A 21,466-nucleotide genomic window follows, 5' to 3' on the forward strand; every position below is an offset into this window, starting at 1 on the left:
TTAATACCGCAACCCTTGTATGATTATCATAAACAGTTGACATTGTGGTCTAACTGGCTTCTACTACTTGTTTTTCCACATCCTAGTTCCCAGCACCTGCATTGTCATTCAGCTCCTGAAGAGGATATGATTTTTACACCAGGTTTTTACTCTTTTCACCATCTGCCATCACTGAACACCCTGAAAGCTTTAGATGAATTTACTCTGGCAGAACAGCACTCCCATCCTCTATTAATGCCATAGCAATCCAGTGTATTTTGTGAAGACCCCCTTTACACCTGGCATTAAAATGTCTCATATCCAGATTGTATCTAGATATGACTTAACCTGATTACATTTACACCTGGTATTAATAGGTGTCTTCAGTGTCCACATTTAAGTGAAGGCTGCATACGCACGGGCTTGCAGCCGAGCACTGCCGGACAGGTGGTGTGTTATGTGCGGACATATCAGCCTCAGAGGGCCCGCAAACATAACTTAATTACCACTAAAGCTCCAGAGCCCAAAAAATGTAACTCGGTACAGCCGTATTTCCGCCCACGTAGTTGTTGTATGTGGATTAAAAAGGCAATTGCATTTACACTTGTGTTTAATGCGTCACAATGCGTCCCTGACCACCTCCGGAAGTCGTATGGCAGATCAGATCACAATCCATCCTCAATGCGTTTTGGGTGCATTTACATCTGTACTTTCATGTAGTTAAACACGATCCGATTTCAATCGAATCACCCAAAACACATTTTAATGCCAGGTGTAAAGGTGGTCTTAATGCCAGGTGCTTTACAACGTAAGATGCTGAGTATAGGCTGCTAGAAGCTGACAGTCTTTTCAGTATTGGTCTCAATTGTTTATGTTAATTTTACTGATGTCTCAAAAGAACTGAGGTAATGATTTATTGATAGCAAATAATAATTTTAAAGAGGACTTGCACAAAAACTGATTTTAAGCTTGCTATTTTGCAAAAGTAGACCTTTCCAACAGGTATCAAAGGATTTTCCACTTGTTAGTTTGTGTGATGCGTCATTATTTAATACAAAGCCGTCAATCCAATTGTATTAGAATATTTTCTTACTGAATTAAGGGGCAAGAGTAGCTGGAAAACTAGGAAGGAATCAAAAGCTAATGGCCTGACGGTGTTTAATAAAAGCCAGTAGTGCTCTGTTTTCCTGCAGAGCTGGAGGTCTCAACCATTCAACCGTGTCTGAGCACAGACAGTAAAACTGCAGTCCTGTAACAGCAGGACTTGAGATGGTTGAAAAATAAAGTTTTATGGACTCTTATGTTTTTATACCTATATTTGATCATAATTCTGGACATTTAGTTGATAGAAACAACAAAGTCCATAAATGTTTTGTTCACTGCAGTTTGGCAGAAGACTAAATTGACACATTTAACAGCCTGAGGCCCAAACATAATAATAGTCCTGTATGAGTAAGCCTTTTAGATATGCATTACCTCATAATGTTATTGGTCACTGCGGGGGTCACTATCAGAGGTCACTGCGAGCAAGACTGTGAAAATGAAAATGAAAAATGTCTACTTTTACACAATAACAACCTTGAGTTCATGACGCTGTGGAGATGCACCCATTAGCAGTTTGGTCAGGATAAGGACACATAGAGGCAAAGACCCTGAATCAGTTCACCATCAGCAGCCTGGACTGGCCTCACACCAGCCACAACATCAACAAACTCAGAGATGCAACAACCTGCTCCCATTCTGTCCTCTGAGGATCGCCAGCGTACGACCGTTTTTATGAGGACTATTCTCACCACTTTATTCTATTATTCATGTCCATCGATGGGTTACTCATGGTCAGGATGGCAATTCGGGAAATGGCTACTGGCCAAATGTCTGCTAAATTCAAACTGCGGCTGGTAGGTTTGTCCTCTCCACCAGGCCACTGTGACAGGTAGATCAGCTATTGAAGGAAAGGTCTCTAAGGCTGCAACTAACGATTATTTTCAGTGTCAAATAATCTGTTGATTATTTTCTCGATTAATCGATTAGTCGTTTGATCTATAAAAGGTCAGAAAATGGTGAAAAATTTCGATCAGTTTCCTAAAACCCATGACGTCCTCAAATGTCTTGTTGTTTCCACAACTCAAAGATATTTCGTTTACTGTCATAAAGGAGTAAAGAAACCAGAAAATATTCACATTTAAGAAGCTGGAATCAAAGAATTGTTTTTTTTTCTTTAAAAATGACTCAAACCCATTAATCGATTATCAAAGTAGTTGCCGATTAATTTAATAGTTGACAAAAAATTGATTAATTGTTGCAGCCCTAGAACGATCCAGATGTTTCAGTATGGACAGAGATGCCGCTTTCCCACCCTGAACCTGAGATTGCACTTGATTATGTTTGTGCCAAGTTTGATTTTGTTTACATGTGTCAGTGTTCACAAAATGATCCACTTTGACTTTATGTATTTTTCTGTGTTGCTCAACACTATGATTTATCGTAACAGTAATAATAACCTAGAAAGAGAGAGGCTAAGCGGAGCCGCAGAGCATAGATCACTATAAGAGCACTGCATGAGCTCTGCAGATGCCCCGTACCTGCCAAGGAATGTGAAACTGTGTGTGTGTGTGTGTGTGTGTGTGTGTGTGTGTGTGTAGCGTGAGACTGCTTGAGTTAAAAAGCACAACTGCAGTAGTTTTAGTAAATAGGTACTTAATTGACTTGTCTGTCAGCTTTGTATGTGAACTTCTGATGCACAGTATCTATTGATCTTCGCTTCTCGCCCCCCTGATGAGTTATTGATTTTTCCTTGATATACATATAGCTACCAAAAGGTGCAGCTGATGATGCTTTAACTGCTCGAATCATAATAAGTCAAAATGTGATTTAAGCAAGTCATGACATCTGTTAATGTAATAATTGTTCTAGATAATGTACTAGAACCCTATTATTACATCAACCTGCAATTATTGCTTTTTAAGGGTTGTACCATTTTCAACTGATTGTTTATTTATAACCACAATTTATATCACAGCTTGAGTTAGTTTTTCTGTCTTTTCAAGATTTTACTAAAAAACTATCACCTCTACAGTCCAGCAAGCCTACTACAGTAATGACAGTTAATAATATACTGCTGCATTATGTTGCTATTGATCACATTAAGATGGTGTTCAGTATTACACCTTTAGTAGAATAAGATTGATGTTTCATCATTTTGACAAGTTACTACACTATCTGGGAGATCTGTCAACAGCTGCTGCATCACTGAATTAGCAATAACGTTTCCATCATAGATGCCTGTTCATAGTTAATACAAGTCATTTGTTGGTACTGAGACCTCTGCAAAGCCTCTTCTCAACCATTTAACAGAAAAGATTTTTTTTCATAGCTTCACCAGATTATGACCGATTGCTATCAGCCTTTTATCAAGCATGAAGAAAACACAGAGGCCATCTGCTCCTCAGAACAAGCTCCTCGCGGTTGAGGTCAGAAACACTTTTCTTCACAACAGCCTTATTCCAGTGTATCATTAATGCACAATAACACCGTGTAAATACACAGAGAGGACTCCCTTCAGGATCAATTACTGCAAGTATTGTATTATTGTACTTAAAAGGATGTAGTGACCCATATACAATCAGCTGTGTTGTAATTTTCTAATAGAAAATTGGATTAGGTTATCAATTTATTGTGTATTTACAGCAGGTTTATAGAGAAGTCCACCTTATATTTTAGCCTATTAAAGCAGCAGTGGGTAGAAATAGAGCAATTATGATTAAAAAAAAGTTATAAAACTATCCTGACAGTAGTGCATGAGATCAGTAATCTGAAAAAAATAATGTGCCTCTGTGTCCTCCGGTGCTCCTAATGGCATCTGCAATATTTCACAGACCGGAGGAAAACAACCAATCAGAGCCGAGTTGAAATCTGCCGTCTCTGAGCAGCTGTCAATCACTAGCGAACTCTGAGCAAACGGTCAAACTAGGCAGCACTGATCAAATATGAATCAATATTCTGTTACTGTAATGCCTATTTCAAGCCTCAAATGTTTTCAGAAACATCTTGTAGTGCACGGTTAAGTTGTAAAATGAGAAAATGTGTCACCTGGCAAAAATGTTGAGATCGGTGAAGAAATACCAAGCACCGCCCACCAGCCGGAGCACAGCCAATAGGAACGCTCTCTCTCTGAAATGACCTGTGATTGGCCAAAGTCTCCTGTCACAGGATAGATTTTTGTAACGCCTGACAACAGAGCCATGAGGAGGTGCAGCAGTCTAGTTTTTCTCTCAGAACACTTGAAATACAATATGCTGGGAAAGGTTATTATGGAATTTTTGCCCAATGATGCCAAAAAGTTGTTGCCTACTGAAGCTTTAAGGGTTTTAAATCACCAGCCAAAGCATAAATATTAGATGCACGTTGAGGGACATCACACAAAACACAACCTTACCATAAACAGTATGTTTGAATAGCTGTGGGTGGATTCCTCCTTAAATACACTGGAATAAAGCTTTTTTAAAACATCCGCTTCAAGAGAGAATGCAGTACCAAAGATGCACGGCTTGTCATGCTAAAGCCACATCAACTGGAATAAACACCCAACTTCTGCATGATGCTGAAGTTCATCTCAATCAGATTTTTTTTTATTTAACTTTTTCTTATTTCAACTGCTCAGTGTCGAAAACATTTGACCTTTCAGTTCGACTCAAAATACCTTTTAGTTCAGGTTAGTTTCATTGACAGGTTGACTGGTGTTGGTCAGTTCAAGGCCACTATTTTGTTGTTTTAACTGAATTTGAGGAGAGCAGATGTTTGTATAGTATTTGACTCTGAGATGAGTTCCTTATATTTGTATAGAACTGTTTCAACATTAAAACTCAGTCATGCAAAGTCCCCGCTGTGGTCTTTGTGTGATGGGAGAGCAAGAAATTCAGGGTTGTTGTGTAATTCAGCATTCCTGCGGTTTGCATCCTACATTTCCACATGATTCAACTCATTTCCTTGAATTGTATTTTAGTTGCCATGAGGTGGCAGGTAGGATATTGAATTTCTATCAGCTGATAAACAGCAGCTGGTGTTGAAAATGCTGTGACAAACTAGTGTTGGCACAAATAGTACCTTTCTCATTTGGATTCAGCCACAACCAGCTATGAGAAATGCGTTTATAAGTCTGCATTAACAATGCAGTTCAGACATGTTATATTTAGTTTGTGCCGTCAATTCAGGCCGACACAAACAGCATGTGCCATTTTGTGTGCCAAATAGAAATAAAAGTGAAACCACTCCCAACCGGCATTGTGCTAGTCAGGTTTTGGAGTGCAGTTCAGTCCCAAGCAGCAGGTTTACTGAATTACCCAGATAGATCAGTGAACAGGCTTCTGACGCAAATTACTTGCCAAATTCCTCTCATGAATAACTTTAATCTTCATTTGGCAAACAGTAACGAGAGTTTATTGCACCAGCTTTGTCTTGTTTCAGTCAGGTTACCTTTTCCCTAGAGTTAAAAATCGCCCCGCACAGATCACATGTGCTGCCCACATGAATTCAAATTAAACCAAAAATTCACAAGTCAGACGAGCAGCATCATTTTCTTACATTTATTTTACCACAAAATGGCAATAAAGCCGATTCAGAGTCAAAATGTCTACTTCAGCTTCTTCTTGGGGCGAAGATTGTTGGTGTGTCCACACTTCTTCTTACGGCAGTTGACAGCACGGGGGTGAAGACGGGCATAGCACCTGCAAAACAAGAGGTCAGGGATCAACTATAAGGATATACGTCTCCTGTAACAACATTAAAGTTCTGTAAAACTTGATCATACAGTTCTTTAAACACCGGAAGATTTATTACTGGCGCTACAAAATTTAGGAAGATATGTACCACCGTATGAGGGAAAAAATAATGTAAAAAATCTAATCAGTTTTCAGCCTAAGACTAAATCTTCGACCATTTGAAGTGTTTTAGTCTGAACTTTAACCTAATACTTCACAGTAAATAACAGCAGTATTGTACACTCTTTGATAATGTTAAAAAGACTGCTTGATGATTTTCAAGACTTACTTGCGGCAGATCATCTTGTCGCAGTTGTATTTCTGGGCCAGCTGTCTGAGAGAAGGCTCGATGATGCCACCACGCAGACGCAGAACCAGATGCAGAGTGGATTCTGGTGGGCAGATAAAACACCTCGATGTCAATCTCAAGGTCAGTCACATCCACGAACAGCACAACACAAAACCTTTTCTATCGTAACATTTTACAATAACCAGGTAAATTGTAAAAACTTACAGTCTTCCACATTTAGAACTTTGTTTCAGTTTGAGAAACTTGTCTATGATTTACTGTAACCATTGACACATTCAGCACATGTGACCTTGATATAAATAAACTTACCCTTCTGGATGTTATAGTCAGACAGAGTACGTCCATCCTCAAGCTGTTTGCCAGCGAAGATCAGACGCTGCTGATCAGGGGGAATTCCTGATAAAAGACAACAACACTCATCAACCAAACTGCATTTTATATTTGACCATTAATAGTAGGCAGGGTCTGAAATTAGCACCCGCCACCCCCCCAACTGCGGGTAAATTGTTGGCATTAGCGGGTGAAATTATCAGGACACCTGCCAAAGTGGCAGGCAGGGAAAACGCTAGTGATGGGAATAGAGAACCGTAGTTGTCCGCTTTCTTGGCAACGCATGCCTCCGTGACTATCGATTCATCTTATTGATGCTTTCTGTAAGTTACGCTGTACAATCACGTATATCATGTTTCAGTTTGTTTTGGATCAGAGACACGGCGGAGAGAAAAAAGCGCTCAACAGCATGGCGCTACTACTACTACACCTGAGTGGACGCACCCTATTTTTCCCTGATAATGCGACATTGTGAACAACAAATCTCTATTGAAATCAACAGGATGCGAGTTAATAACGTAACCCGTTAGCAGCAGGTGGGCAATACAGTCCTGCTTGGTTAAATAAGAGATACTAACATTAAGTTAAGAACACCACTCAGTTATTATGAGGCGCTCAAAGTCTGCTCAGGAAAAAGGACTATTGGGCGAAGGTAAATTACAACTTTATCATGTGTTCAAATGTAATCTTGTAAAATTAAGTTTTTGGCAAGAAACTTGAATAAATCCAGTTGTTTGAAGGAGATGTTTTCACAGCAATAAAAAATAGATATTAAAGAGAGAATTATGACCTTTTTAACTTCATAACAACTTTCCAATTTATTTATTTTAATCAAAGCAAATATTTAAATGTTCATAATCATTTGAATTGTGTGTTTCTACGCAAATAACCACTATAGATAACAATAACAAAGTACAGTACAGTACCATGACATCCCTATGTTAAACTATGGAATATTTTACTTTTAATCATAAAAGATGTGATGGGGTAGCACATCCCAGATTACAAAATCAAGGAGGGCAAAATACTAGCACTAGATTCACAAAGTATTGCCTTATTTATTGTAATATTTATCAAGTGTACTACTTATAGATTTTAAGGGCTGAGAGAGAGCCAGGGTAAAATGCATTTCACTGTACTTTTAAATGCATATGACTAATAAACTTGAAACTTAAACGTGTCAAATATTTAACTTTCAGTGTCTACCATAGCTTTAATAGTTCAACCACACTTGGCAGTAGTAAACTTGAAGGTAAGGATTGGCTTCCAAAGACGTCTTTTGTAGTCATGAAGTGTGAATTGCTAACAAACATGTCAAGACTTCAATATGCTCACCTTCCTTGTCCTGGATCTTTGCCTTGACATTTTCGATAGTGTCACTGGGCTCAACCTCAAGGGTGATGGTCTTCCCCGTCAACGTCTTCACGAAGATCTGCATGTTTGCAGGCTGAGAGAGAGAAACTGCTGTTAGCTCAAAGTTTAGCTAACGTTAGCCAACTAGCTTAGCTGACCACACGGTAACTGACAGCGTCTCTCACAAGTCGGCGACACAAACCCGTCACACACATCCTTTAGAAACAAATACGGTAAGGTGATATATCCACTTTTCTTTATGTTATATATAATACTAGTTTTGCTGTCTTTAGGTCAGCAGCTAACGACATGCTAGCTGCTGCTAGGCAACAGGCTGCAGGGCCTCGCCACATGTCTACCGTTAACGTGTCGTTCAGTCACTATTTCCTCTATTTTCTTGCCTTCTAATCGAGCCAGAGATACTTAATACACGTTTACTGTTAATATACGAGGTACAATGTATTGTTTTAATTGCGTTAAACAACTCCAGGTTGAGTATAAACGGGTAAATGTGAGCTGGACAGAGCGAGTACTCACCCGGCCGCTAGCTGAGCCTCGACGAAAAGAGAGCGGAAACAGGCGGACGCTGCGTAAACGTCACTTCCTGCTGCTCGTTTCCTTGGCAATAAAATCATACGAGTGAATTTAAGTTTTTATTTTTAAAAAGACTAAGACTTAAACTTGTTATTTAGAAACATTACATCTTATTTAGCCACCATTACTTATTATTATTAATAATAATAATAATAATTATTATTATTAAAGGGACTGTTTGTAACTTTCAGAAATGCTTCTTAACAGCGTCACCTGTGGTCGTGAAATCAATGAAAGTCAGCATCGGGCTCGCGCTTGCTCGCTCTAAATATATCTGAACGAGCATCGCTCAAAACAGTGAGGCGACACACGTCAGCTAAAACCACAATATCACTCTATATTTCAGCTGCTTGGCAGTAATGTTAGCTGACCAGACGAAGGTCTCTCCATGAACATGATTTAGATCTGATCCTAGTGTTGGCTTTTCCTGCCTAAGTGCAGGCTGAAGCAGCGGCGCTCTGCAGCGTGTCTCCCTGCTCTCTCTGCCCGCAGCCAGAGGGAGCAGAGGAGACACCGGCACCCGGTCGGTAACGAGAAGACAACGTAACTCTCTGAAGAGCTCCGTCACTTCACAAGACACGGGAAAGCTCTGTTGGTCTGGAGGAGCTGCAGCATTTATTTCTGCACAAACGTCCCCTGAGCATTCACTAGATATTCTCAGAGCTAAACTAACTCTTCTGCAGTGTGGAGTGAGCGCGCGTTCACGTCTAGAGGTGGAGGACGCGCGCTGTCTGAGTGAAGGAGAGCAGGCAGCGGAGACGAGGCTCCGGCCACAAGCGAGCGCGCATATGCGAACGCGCATGTGTGCCGACCCGCTACATTACGCTTAAAAAGTTACGAATAGTCCCTTTAATCTTAAAGGGACTGTTTGTAAGAATCAGAAATGCTTGTTAACAGCGACACCTGTGGCCATTAAGTCAACGAAAGTCAGCATCAGGCTCGCGCTTGTGCTCGCTCTAAATAGACATGAACGAGCATCGCTCAAAACAGTGAGGCGACACACGTCAGCTAAAACCACAATATCACTCTATATTTCAGCTGCTTGGCAGTAATGTTAGCTGACGAGACGGAGGTCTCTCCATGAACATGATTTAGATCTCTCCATGAATCAATGCTGATCCTAGTGTTGGCTTTTCCTGCTTCAGCCTCCGGGGCTGAAGCAGGAAGAGAAACATTATCGTTAACGTTTCTCACTGTGGAGCCCCGTCACTTCACAAGACACGGGAAACCTCTGTTGGTCTGGAAGAGCTGCAGCATTTATTTCTGCACAAACGTCCACTGTACATTCACTAGGTATTCTCAGAGCTAAACTAACTCTTCTGCAGTGTGTAATGTGCGCGCATAAACGTGAGGTGGAGCGAGAACGAGCGAGAACGAGCACGGTGTGTGAGTGAAGGTAAGCAGGCAGAGGAGCAGAGTACAGCAGAGTCTCCGGTCCTGGAGACCAAAGCTACGGTCTCACCCGGGTCCTCCGACTGCGGCCAACACTGTTTTGCAGGACGGGCTTCACTAGATACAACTTTGAGGTTTTGGTGCTTCAGTGTAGTTTGAGTTGGAGTCTGAGTCTGAACAGCGTAGCCACACGCGAGCGCGCATGGGAAACCGACCAGGTAGATTTATACGTGTAAAAAGAAACAAACAGTCCCTTTAATAAATTAAAAATAATAGACTTCCGGTTACGACAAATGTAGCCTACAAGAGGAACCACACAGTTCAGCATATGACCCAGAAACATGTTTTTTATACTGTTATAATTATTAAGCTATTATTTAATTGTTGAATTTATATTCAAACAATTTCTCCCACAAAAATAGACAAAGGAGGGCCACATCGACCAGTGGGATTCACTTTAAATGCTGGCAGTTCATTGAAACAGTGCATAATTAAACAGATTGAGAAACGTTGTTGTTGTGTAATTTTGAGTTTCGAGTACCTAAAATGTATTTGCTTTTCATTTTGTTTAGTATGTTTAAAGCGTGCAAGTGAATTTAAGTTGGATTTTAAAAATATTATCAAACTTGTTATTTAGAAACATTACATCTTATTTAGCCACTAATAATTATAATTATTATAATTATTAATAATAACAATAATATTATTAATAATAACTATTAATAAATTAAAAATAAAAGACTTCCGGTTACGACAAATGGAATACAAGGGGAACCACACAGTTCAGCATATGACCCAAACATTTTTTTTTAATACTGTTATACTTATTAAGCTATTATTAAATTGTTGAATTTATATTCCAACAATTTATTCCACAAAAATAGACAGATGAGGGCGACATCGACCAGTGTGATTCATTTTAAATGCTGACAGTTCATTGAAACGGTGTTGTTGTGTAATTTTGAGTTTCGAGCACCTAAAATGTATTTGCTTTTCATTTTTGTTTAGTGTGTTTAGGTGATTCAGTAGCCTACAGTATGGGCTGGACAGGACTGCTCCAGAATTAAGTTTGACTGACACCTACTGTTGCATGGACAAAACAGCACAATGTGTGAATTTGTAAAAGTATAGCAAGCAAATGCAGTATTAAATGTGGGTACTTTATTCTCTATTAACACATTTCCATATATAATGTGCATGTTATAGTTGAGGAAACTTTTATCAAGCTGCCTTTTAGTAACACGAGCCAAATCAGATAGAAGGAAGTGTATTGTTACATTATTAGAGCCTCAGTGACAATTTGGATTCTTTACTGGCAAGGCTTGTTACTTAAGTGTGAGCATTTGTTTGTGTGTATCTTTGTTATGGAATAAAATGTTACTATTGAATAAAACAAACTTTGTGTCCAGTCCACAGGTAATAGGACACCATGGCATTTGTTTCCCTGCAGGAGCAGCAACAGTATCAACATTATCATGTTGCACAGCACAGAGTTTCCATGGTGAGCCATTGTAGCATGTTTCACCTGCTGCAGAGTAAGATTGCAAGCTTAACCAAACAGTTACAGCAGAGTAATGTAAGAGGGACACTGGTGGTTATCCTATTCAAGATGACTGCAGCGGTAAAAACTCTGATCCAAGCCCGCCCTACAGGCAAAGACTTCCTCCTGTCTACCAACATCCCATTTCTGGACAGGAACAATCCAGATGCCTTCTCAACACGTTTCCAGGAGGACTTCCAACCTTTTTCTTCCAAGAAGGCAGAACCTCTTCGTCCGCCCACCTCAGCCCAGGTGGACCACAAGGACTTGAGGCACATCAAGGAGTACCTGACAGAGGCGAAGGCGTCTTACCCCTGTCACCCATTGCCAGAGATCACCCGCACCCCATGCTGGACCAAGTTTTACACCAACTTCAAGATGCAAACAGACCCTGGGGAGGTTGCTTTCCTCACCACACAGGCCCAGACATACCAGCCCTGGCCCTTCCAGCCCCGGCCCACTCCCATCCGACACCCAGAGGCCGCCAAGATGATCCAACATGTGGAAAAGCTCCCAGAAAGCACCAACAAAGCTTCCTTCACCCCACACCGTCGTTGCCCTGTTGTAAAAGCAACAGCTAAACATCTAGGTTAGTGACAGCATTATTAATTTCATTCTGATTCTTTTTCTGCATTTTATGAGTAAAATCCATATTGGATTATGGATTCAGTGATAAGCCATACACATATGACCAATGTGAACATTCATTTGATAAACAGGCGTGTTAACTTCCCGAAATATTGTCAGCTTCACAACATCATCACCTTGTAATGAATAACAGTGAGGGAATCTGTGTGAGGGTTCATCTCTGAATCCTGCAAAACATATTATGCAATAACATTTTAACTTTTCCTGGCAGAAGAGGGCTTTCCCACAATCAAAGGAGACGGGCGCCGTCACAGTTTTGTCTCCCAGTACAACAACACCTTCCAGGGAGCCTGGAGCACAGCGCCTACACCTGTGGAAACGGTAAGACAGCAGCAGCAGATGTTGGTCCTGAGCTATCATGATCAAAGAAATTCAACCAAACACTACTTGGCTTAAATGAAAACCTGCCAACTCTTGAGGGAAACTGTTGCCATAAGACGTATACACTGATTTTAAAGGTCACAATAAAAAAAAGAAATTCTCACAATACCATACTGTCTTACTGTCTGACTTAAAGAGGACCTATTATGCTTTTGTGGTTTTCCCCTTTCCTTTAGTGTGTTATATAGTTTTTTGTGCACGTAAAAGGTCTGCAAAGTTACAAAGCCCAAAGTCCACGCCAAAGGGAGTCACTCTCCCCCACAGACACACTGCTCATGAACTGCCTGAATGCTTCACTTGAAGTCTCGCCTTTTCTTCTTTAACGTCCACCAACGTCACCAAGTAACACATTTGCATAATACATGCCTAGCGGCTAGTTTGGCACACCCTCAAACAAAGCTAGTTAGAGTGGAGCTGGACCAGAGTCCAAAGAGTTTGGTTCAGTTGACCAATCACAACAGAGTGGGCCACAAAGCGTTTCAGATAGAGGGTGAAAAGAGGTGCTGCAGCACAGCCGGTATGAGAAAAGTGAAGCGTTTTTTGAACATTAAAGCCTGTAAACATGTTCCAGTATAAACCCAAGATGAAAGTATGCACCTAAAAATGAGCATAACAGGTCCTCTTTAAAACTGAAAGCCATTTCAACCTCATGTCTCTGCTTTAGCTCAGATATAATGCAGAACCCTTCCTGTATTCTCTTGATCAAATGAGCAATAGACACATTACCACATTTTTAATTTAAACATTATCAGCTCTAAACCTAAAATCTGCACCAAAAGGTCTACATTTACGTCCAATTTGGCATTGTTTTTAATGCACTTTAGTATTTCCATTTCCTCTTGCCTTAGACCTCCACCGCATTTCAAAGGGGAATGTTGAACTTTTTAGACCACTACAACTATAGTCACTAGTTAAGATAAGATAAGATATTCCTTTATTAGTCCCACAGTGGGGAAATTTGCAGATTTTGCGGTTACTTTGAAGATTAATATTTTACATTTAAAACATATGATCAACATATAAAATATCATACGCTTTTATAAATTCAACTACGCAGCTGCATTATAAAGTAAGCTATAGCTCAACCAGCAGCAGCAACTCAGCAGTTCCAGAGAAGCCTTTTTCTCTGACTTCACAGACAGACTCGGGTTAAACCAGGCTGAAGTATTGAATGCTCATCTGTGTGTATGCTAAGGGAAGATACACTATGACCTGCACTACCAGCACTGTCAGCTCTGAGTAGACACAACAGTGACAAGGGTATTGACCTTTTTATGAGGCTTCCCATGAAATGTGTGTTATTAGCACAAACCCGTGACTGTGACTGTTTTTACAATGTCTTTCTCCAGCACTCCTCAGTGGTTATTGGTGATCCTGTGAAGATTGTAGAGAGAGAGACGACCCACGCTGCGTCATTCAGCCGGCCCACTGTCTGCAGGTCTGCGGCTTTTCTGCCACGTCACTTAGTTTATACAAACAGATGTCAAACTGTAGAGTAAACCATGGCCTGATGTCACCCTTCACATCTCTCGTCTTAATATCATGTTTCAGAATTATTATTGTCACTCTTTGAAAGCTCAGATTATCTGGTGTTGAGTTTATCCCCACACAAATATAATAAAAGCATTATCTGTGTTTTTGATACAGGTCACCTGTGGTGAAGGAGCGTTTGAAGCTCAAACGTGGTAATTTCCCGAAGGACTTATGGTCGTCATCATCGAGAGAAGCCTTTTGTCACCACAAGCTGGGTGAGCGTTTTCTGTGTTAATGTCCAGTCAGGTTTTTTGCCATAAGTTTTCATTCTTGAAAACTGACAATTCAGATCTATTACTTTAATTTCCCTCGGTGAAGACGTCTTAATTAACAGCCCATGCTGTAAACTAAGCAGCTGCTTTTAAATACCAGGAGGTCCCCATATGGGTAAAGTACACTACAAATGTAAAAGAAAATTGTTAATTGAATTTGAACTCATGTTTGCACTGTTTACTGCACTGGTTCCCAAGCTGTGGGTCCCGATCCCCACTAGGGGTCGCCAAAGCTTCACAGGGGTCGCAAGGCCTTCCTGATTTTAAGGGGTGTAAGAAAACCTTTTTGAGAAATATACATTTGGCCTATTTCTCAACATTTCATTCATTTCTGTGAAGAAAACTAAATGAAATTGTTATTTTTGAAGTTTGGATTATTACAAACAGGAAGACCTGAACACAAGCTATATTCACAGAGCCTTCCCTCTCTGCTAAACAGCCTCGTCCTACATTAGAAAATGATGCAGTTTAAACAACCAAAGAGCTAGTAGAACAATGGGCAAGCGTCAGGGAAACAGAAAACACTATATGTCAAAAAAGTTTATTAAGTAGGTATTATTGTTAAAAATATAAAAAAATACATAAATACATAGCACAGACTACAGATTTGTATTAAAAGTTCCTAAAATTGACAGGAAAACTCATCTCTGATGCAATATTCACAGGAAATAATCTGCTCAAAATTCATCCAAATCGCTTGTCTTACACAAACTTCCTGCCATTATTGCGTTCACCATTTGTGTTAATTCTACAATTTATCAGTTGTTCTGTACTGTTATTGTTATGCATTGAATATAATATGAAATATCCATAAAATATGTCACTGTCAACAGTCAGGGGACAAACAATGTAAGGTGGTTGCGTACATCCAAAACTGTAGTATGCCGATGCTGGACCAGTAGAAGACAGCAATGAAAAACGTAGACGAAGGTCCGCACTCTGTAGCTCCCCATATATGCAATTTCTTGCACTTAAAAAAAATCTGCACAGAGACGTGCAGATTTATTAAGTCTTAAGAAGAGCTTGTGCTAAGATGTACCACCAAATTGCATCCCAATATCTGGAATAATGTATGCTGCTCTCTTTCTGCACATCACATTCGTGACTTACAGTTACAGTTACAGTTACAGTTACAGTTACAGTTACAGTTACAGTTACAGTTAGAGTTACAGTTTCATCCAGGGTATCACCTGGGTGATACCCAGTGCATAGTTTAAGTACACTGGGACATGGGTGCATACATTTTCACAATTTAACAATTCAACAATTTGTCTTACCTTCATTCTAAACCAATCAAACTACGATCTCTGTTATCCTGACTGGATCGGTGTATTTGGTTTATATCCCAGGAGATCCAGTTGTTATGACCAGGAGGAACCACAATTCCAGTTCATTACCTGAGGGGGACACTGATAAAACGCGCAACAAAGAGAGGATGTCTGTCACCACCAACAGCATCTCCTTCTCTGATGTGAGATAACAGATCTTCTACATAGTTATTTGTTTTTGCAATTATAATATTATTGGTACACAATTGCATTTATCTTAAAAGTGAACATTTGTCACTTTCGGTTAATTTATGACCTTTGCACACATGTTCCTGTAGACTTTGGAGCTGATTTTGACAGAGTTTCTTATGTTACAAGTTTTGTGCAGTGATCCTACTGTGTCGTATGTGATCACACTGATTAGTTCCTCCCTGTAGCTGAACCACACAGAGCGTCCAGTGTTTGTGCCCGGGGCTGACCTGATGACCAAGAGCCATGTACAGTTCAGCCCACCCTGTCTGTCGGGCCTGTACTACACAACCACGACCACAGAGCACTACAACAAACAGGACGGAGAGCGGGCCAGGCCAGCCGCCCAGCTGCCGAGCAACATACTGAGTGGACCAGGTAATGGATCGGTCGTGTTTGTGTGTTTAGAAGGAGGTACATGTAGATATTAAATGTGTTTAATCTGTTTGGTAGGACATGAGTTGAACCGCAGCACCACCCAGACTGATTACCTCCCTTTGAAGACCTGCAGACAGACACCTTGTCTGTCACAGCAGAGGGTGAGAGATCACAAAATGAAGTTAAAAAAAACCTGTGTAATTGTAATGGTAACAGCAGCAGCAGTGGTAGTAGTTGTTGTCATAGTAGTAGCAAATAATTAGTATTGAGAGATAACGCTGTTGACCCCCAGCCGCTAAATGAGCTCTAATGTAATCATTTAGGGCAACCTGGCACAGTCAGTTTACATTTAAAAGTGTTTGTTTTTGCCACTGACAGGCTCTGATTGTTATTATAAGTGTCTGACAACATTATGGAAAGGACCCTACAGAGAAATTAAACCTTTTTCTTACCTTTCGCTTGATCCGGTCTGTTTGTCATTGTGTCTCTCACTCGGAGAAGTCTCGTTTTGGAATCTTGCGTTGCATCCACATCTAAATCATCTAAATATCCAGCCATGACATCGAAAATCTTTTAGATAACACTAAGCTATACTTTCTGTACTCCAACACAACAAACTCTGACAACACCGGTGTCCAGTGTCACTCCTCTCTCCACTCTCGCTCACGTTTCCACCGTTGTCTCTTCCACAATAACAAACAGAAAGCGAAAGGTAAGGAAAAGGTTTAATTTCTAAGTAGGGTCCCATCCATAATGTTGTCAGACACTTATAATAACAATCTGAGCCAGTCAATGGCAAAAACAAGCACTTTTAGTCATACTGACGGTACCAGGTTGCCCTAAATGATTACATTACAGTTTGTTTAGCGGCTGGCGGCTGGCGGCTGCAGCGTTCTCCCTCAAGACTGGACCAATTTCAAAAAGTGTTTTCCCCATTAGTCATTTAGACACAAAAACATGGGAAAATAGGGTTGAAGGAAAAAATACCTAAGTTACCTTTAAGAGATTTTCCTATTTTTAGATATCACACTCGTGAATTTTGAAGCTTTTACGTGTCTTAAAGGCGGTAGCTAACAAGCGGCTAAATGGGACTACTAAACGTCATTACGCTGAACACTAGTCCGCCTTTAGCTTAGTGGTGGTGATGTGAAGTCATGCAACCGTGGTGTGGTTCGTCTATAGCCTAACATTAGCTTTTTGCTGCTTTTATGCTTAAAAAATCATGAAAGAGATGTTCATTTGTGAAGATTATCTTGCTGAGCAAAACCTAGTATCATAAACGTTTGTTTGCCACAGAGTTTATTTTCTGCAATAATCCAAAACCCAATAAAAAAATCCCCTTTGGCTTTTTGTCGAGGGAACCAGTGCGATACTAGCTTCCTGGTTGGCCTAAAAAATACGTCATCCCTGCACCAGCAGCAGTTTTAGTAGTTAGAAGGTTGACTGATGCTCCTGATACGTCTCTCTTTGTACATCAACTCAGCATAATATTATATGATAATACAGTATCGTCTCTTTCTGTTAATCATAGAGCAACATCAGATTTCCGCTGGTCCATCAGCACGTCAGCACCACCCACAGTGAAGACTACACAACCAAACCGTTGATCTTGCAGCGTCCTGGCATCGACCAGTTCTGCACTCATTTGGTGATAGAGTGACTGAGAAACACGACTTGGTCACTTGCTGTTATGTTCTTGCCCAGCGCCTGATAAAAGATATCAGTCAAATCAAGAATAGTTTTGCTGAAATTTTTACAGATTTGTTTCAAATATGCAGCATATTACACATATTTGACATGCTTTGGATTTTTGGAGTTTGTGATTCTGAAAACACAAAGACTTTTTGTCATTTAGTAGTGATAAACTCAGAATTGCAGTTTTCAAATTGGCACATTTGTCAATGTGCCATTGTACAAACAAACACACTAACAAATAATATGCAGGTCAGACATTATTTAAAGGAACAATGTGGATTTGGCGATATCTAGCGGTGAGGTTGACATTGCAACCAACTGAAGCCTCCCCCTTGTGCCAAGCATGTAGAAGAACTACGGTGGCCTCTCCAGAGCCAGTTGTTGTAAGAGTAGCGTAGGTCATTTGAAGCAGAGCAAGTGTGTAGAGTGTGTGTGTATGAGGGAAGTGAGTGGTGAAGCAAGAGAGAGAGAGCGAGCGGCGGCGATGGGAGCGAGTAACGATATCAACTCTGGCCCAAGCCGTTCTGGGCTACTGTTGAAACATGGCGTTGCAACATGGCGGACTCCGTGGAGAGAGAACCTGCTTCCTGTGTAGACATAAACGACTCATTCTAAGGTAACGAAAACACAACAACTCTTATTTTCAGGGGATTATACACTAAAGAAAACATAATTATTAATATATCATTCCATTTCTGCCATTAGATCCCCCTAAATGTTACACACTGGCCCTTTAATACAACCAAGACCAAGTTGTTTAATTATATACACAAATATACTGTTCTCTCACCAAGAACTTTTCAAAATTATATGCAAAGAAATCATAGTAGTTTTTACATTTAGCTTCATCGTATGACTGGTTGTAGGGCCTTTAGACATCCAGAATCAATTGAGAATTTCATTGTGGGGAAAAAAAGGAGTAACAGGGCTATACATATTTCTGACTGCCATTTTTCCTACATTTCCCAGAATTCTTTTCAACAACCCCAACATTTGAGGTGTGGGCTGCGTCCGAAATTGCATACTACGCACAACATACTCAATATGTGTACTATCGTTCAACATACTTTTGTGTGAATAAACAGTAGTATGTATCTTTTCGGACCATAGACTGTATATAAAGAATGATGACATGACAGCTCCCCAAAAGTGAAGCCAAAACATCTTGATCGCCCCCTGGTGGCTGGTTGCAGTATAGCTCATAAGTCCCGCCCCCTCCATGTTAGCAGATGGGACATGGGTCAAACTAAAAAGTCAAAGTACACGTCAGATTTTTCACAAAGATGGTTTCTGTCATTTTACTTAGTTCTTACCACGCTGATGTATGCTTAAGTGTTATTTTTTCTGATAAGTTTGGTTTTGATTAATTATTTGATGCTATAAAAAGGGGGCGAGACGTCATGATTGACAGCTGTGAGTCTCTCGCTGATAAGCTGTAGACATAGTTGGCTCGCGATTGGCTCCACCCCCTGATCCATTTAGCATCCAGTGTTTGCATATTGTAATATAATATATATACAATATACAATACACTATTATAAATAGTGTGCAATTTGCACAATATGGTTTCATGCTAAAGTTTCGGACATACTAAAAAAATATCACATACAGTTTTAGAGCACTAAATAACATGTTAGTATGAAATCTCGGACATAAACTTGGGGTTGTCATATTCACGTGTCGACCATTAACCCTGATCCTCAATATTCCAGCTCATTAGAACGTTTAGCTCCTTTAAATTTCAAGCATGCATCCAACTAAAGCCGTCACATCATCCCTCAGTGTTGTGTTTTCAGTGAACTGCATAAGAGTGTGAAATGTTGAAGCAGTGTGCAAGTGCCGCTCTAGCAGTTAGGTGGCTTAAACATAAACCTGAGCCTCGCCTGTCATATTTAGGCCAGGGAGCGACGTAGCCTCGGACTTGACTGCCCTACTTCTAGTCTGTTTACACTGTCAACGCTAACTGCTAAGAAGAAGGTTAGCGTCTCAGCGTCACAGAAAGATTCTCATCCCCTCCTTCAAGCCTGATTAACCACAAAACTCTATAAAAACAATCTGTGTTGTTGTAGCAATAACACAGCCTTGACCCTAAGATGCAGGTTCTGGTGATAATAAAAGTTGGCAGGCAAGCAGATGTAAATAAACTGAATCTGGAGTTCATCAACCTGGTGAAAAGGCAGCAGTGCACAGGTATGAGCTGGAATGTCAGCTGGCCAACAAGCTCAGGTCCAAGGTGTACCGCTGCAATAACATGCCGATTAAACACCAGAATAGACTAGAGAGCTGTTGTTTCATTTTGCCTGTCTGTTGTGCCAAATGCTGATTAATTTTCAACCAGATATGTTAATTCAAGACCATGGAATGTATGAAAAATTCATAATGATTTACATAATTCATACCATTTTTGTGCACCTGGTCATTTAAAAACAATCTCCTACGACCTTGCTCAACGATACTGTTATTTGACCATGATACATGCAAATGACTCTGCAGAATTATTAAGAGCACTGGAGGATATTATAGTGATACAAGACTTGAAGCATACAAGACAAGAAGCAGATTTCTCCTCTAAAATGTAATTTACATTAAATTTTTTTCTTTCTTGTTCTTTCCTAGGACTACTTTGTGAAATACTGTTTTTACATAGGCTTAATTCAATTGAGCATGAGAAGGAGAAAGTTATTTAACTGTTTTTAACTAAAAAAAGACACACTGCCACCACCCTCATTGGACTCATCTCTGGTGGGGATGATTGACCATCTGGTGACTAGTTAAGGTTAGGCATTGACCTTGAATTGTTATGGTTAGGCATTGACATCAAATAGTGATGGTTAGGCCTGTGACAGGAGACTTTGACCAATCACAGGTCATTTCAGAGAGAGAGAGAGTGTTCCTAATAAGCGTTCCTATTGGCTGTGCTCCGGCTGCTGGGCGGTGCTTGGTATTTCCTCAAGAGATCTCAACATGGCTGCCAGGTCACAAACGTTCTCATTTTACAGCTAAACAGTACACTACAAGATGTTTCTGAAAACACTTGAGGCGAGAAATAGGCATTACAGAAACATAATATTGATTCATATTTGATCAGTGCTGCCTAGTTTGACCGTTTGATTGGAGTTCGTGAGTGATTGACAGCTGCTCAGAGACGGAAGCTGGACAACAGACCAGTCAGATCAGCTCTGACTGCTTGTTTTCCTCCGGTCTGTGAAATCTTGCAGAAGAAAAAGAAGAAGAAGAAAGGCACTTTATTAATCCCCGAGGGGAAATTAAATTTTGTCACTCTGTTATTTACACAGTACACACAGGCCCGAAATACACACACATGCACAAACAGGACCTACATGCATTAATGGAGAGATGTCAGAGCGAGATGCAATTAGGAGCATCGGAGGACACCGGAGGACACCGGAGGACACTGGAGGCACATGATTTCTTTTAGATTACCTGTCTCATGCACTACAGTCAGGATAAGTTTTATAGAAATAGCTTTTTTTATTATCATATTTGCTCCATTTATAGCCACTGCAGCTTTAAGCGTCTTTATATTGGTACTTTAGATAACATCCTCAATGATGCACTTTTATGATATTATGTTAACACAAAGATCTAAGCATAAAAAACAGAAAGGTGAAATCAGGTGAAATGTGGTGCTTTAATAGTGAACAGTAGCCTATAACCAGAAACAACCTCCTCTTCCTCCTCCTCTTCTTCCTCCTCTCCTCCTCCGTGTTAAGTGGGCGGGCGTGACTAGCGCGTGTTCCTTATCATTGGTGTAAAGCAGAGAGCTG

At 40.3% G+C, this 21,466-nt stretch overlaps 2 protein-coding genes across 2 annotated transcripts; one reads left to right on the forward strand and one right to left on the reverse strand.

Annotated features, from left to right (window-relative positions):
• Positions 1-5,547: 5,547 nt before the first annotated feature.
• uba52 (ubiquitin A-52 residue ribosomal protein fusion product 1) lies at positions 5,548-8,382 on the reverse strand. The gene is made up of 5 exons (XM_074634743.1): positions 8,266-8,382; positions 7,711-7,822; positions 6,355-6,441; positions 6,025-6,127; positions 5,548-5,702 (listed from the first exon to the last, which is right to left on the reverse strand). Exons 2-5 carry the CDS (start codon positions 7,811-7,813, stop codon positions 5,609-5,611), a joined length of 387 nt encoding a protein of 128 aa, XP_074490844.1. The 5' UTR covers positions 7,814-7,822; positions 8,266-8,382; the 3' UTR covers positions 5,548-5,608.
• Positions 7,831-21,330, forward strand: LOC141767444 (uncharacterized). Its single transcript, XM_074634737.1, has 9 exons — positions 7,831-7,961; positions 11,131-11,843; positions 12,114-12,223; positions 13,633-13,721; positions 13,931-14,031; positions 15,438-15,559; positions 15,794-15,983; positions 16,059-16,144; positions 17,515-21,330. The coding sequence occupies exons 2-9, from the start codon at positions 11,144-11,146 to the stop codon at positions 17,641-17,643; spliced, it is 1,527 nt and encodes a 508-aa protein (XP_074490838.1). The 5' UTR covers positions 7,831-7,961; positions 11,131-11,143; the 3' UTR covers positions 17,644-21,330.
• Positions 21,331-21,466: the final 136 nt, after the last annotated feature.

This window comes from Sebastes fasciatus, chromosome 5 (genome assembly GCF_043250625.1).
Source record: "Sebastes fasciatus isolate fSebFas1 chromosome 5, fSebFas1.pri, whole genome shotgun sequence".
In the NCBI taxonomy this organism is placed as follows: domain Eukaryota; kingdom Metazoa; phylum Chordata; class Actinopteri; order Perciformes; family Sebastidae; genus Sebastes; species Sebastes fasciatus.

Bases quoted from the DNA above. Each gene is read 5' to 3' on its own strand.
- LOC141767444 (XM_074634737.1), top strand. From the start codon at position 11,144: ATGGCATTTGTTTCCCTGCAGGAGCAGCAACAGTATCAACATTATCAT. The intron at 14,032-15,437 runs GTGAGCGTTTTC...TTTATATCCCAG, and splicing joins CTTTTGTCACCACAAGCTGG to GAGATCCAGTTGTTATGACC. The intron at 15,560-15,793 runs GTGAGATAACAG...TCCTCCCTGTAG, and splicing joins ACAGCATCTCCTTCTCTGAT to CTGAACCACACAGAGCGTCC.
- uba52 (XM_074634743.1), bottom strand. From the start codon at position 7,813: ATGCAGATCTTCGTGAAGACGTTGACGGGGAAGACCATCACCCTTGAG. The intron at 6,442-7,710 runs GTGAGCATATTG...GTCTTTTATCAG, and splicing joins AAAGATCCAGGACAAGGAAG to GAATTCCCCCTGATCAGCAG. The intron at 6,128-6,354 runs GTAAGTTTATTT...TCTGCCCACCAG, and splicing joins TGACTATAACATCCAGAAGG to AATCCACTCTGCATCTGGTT.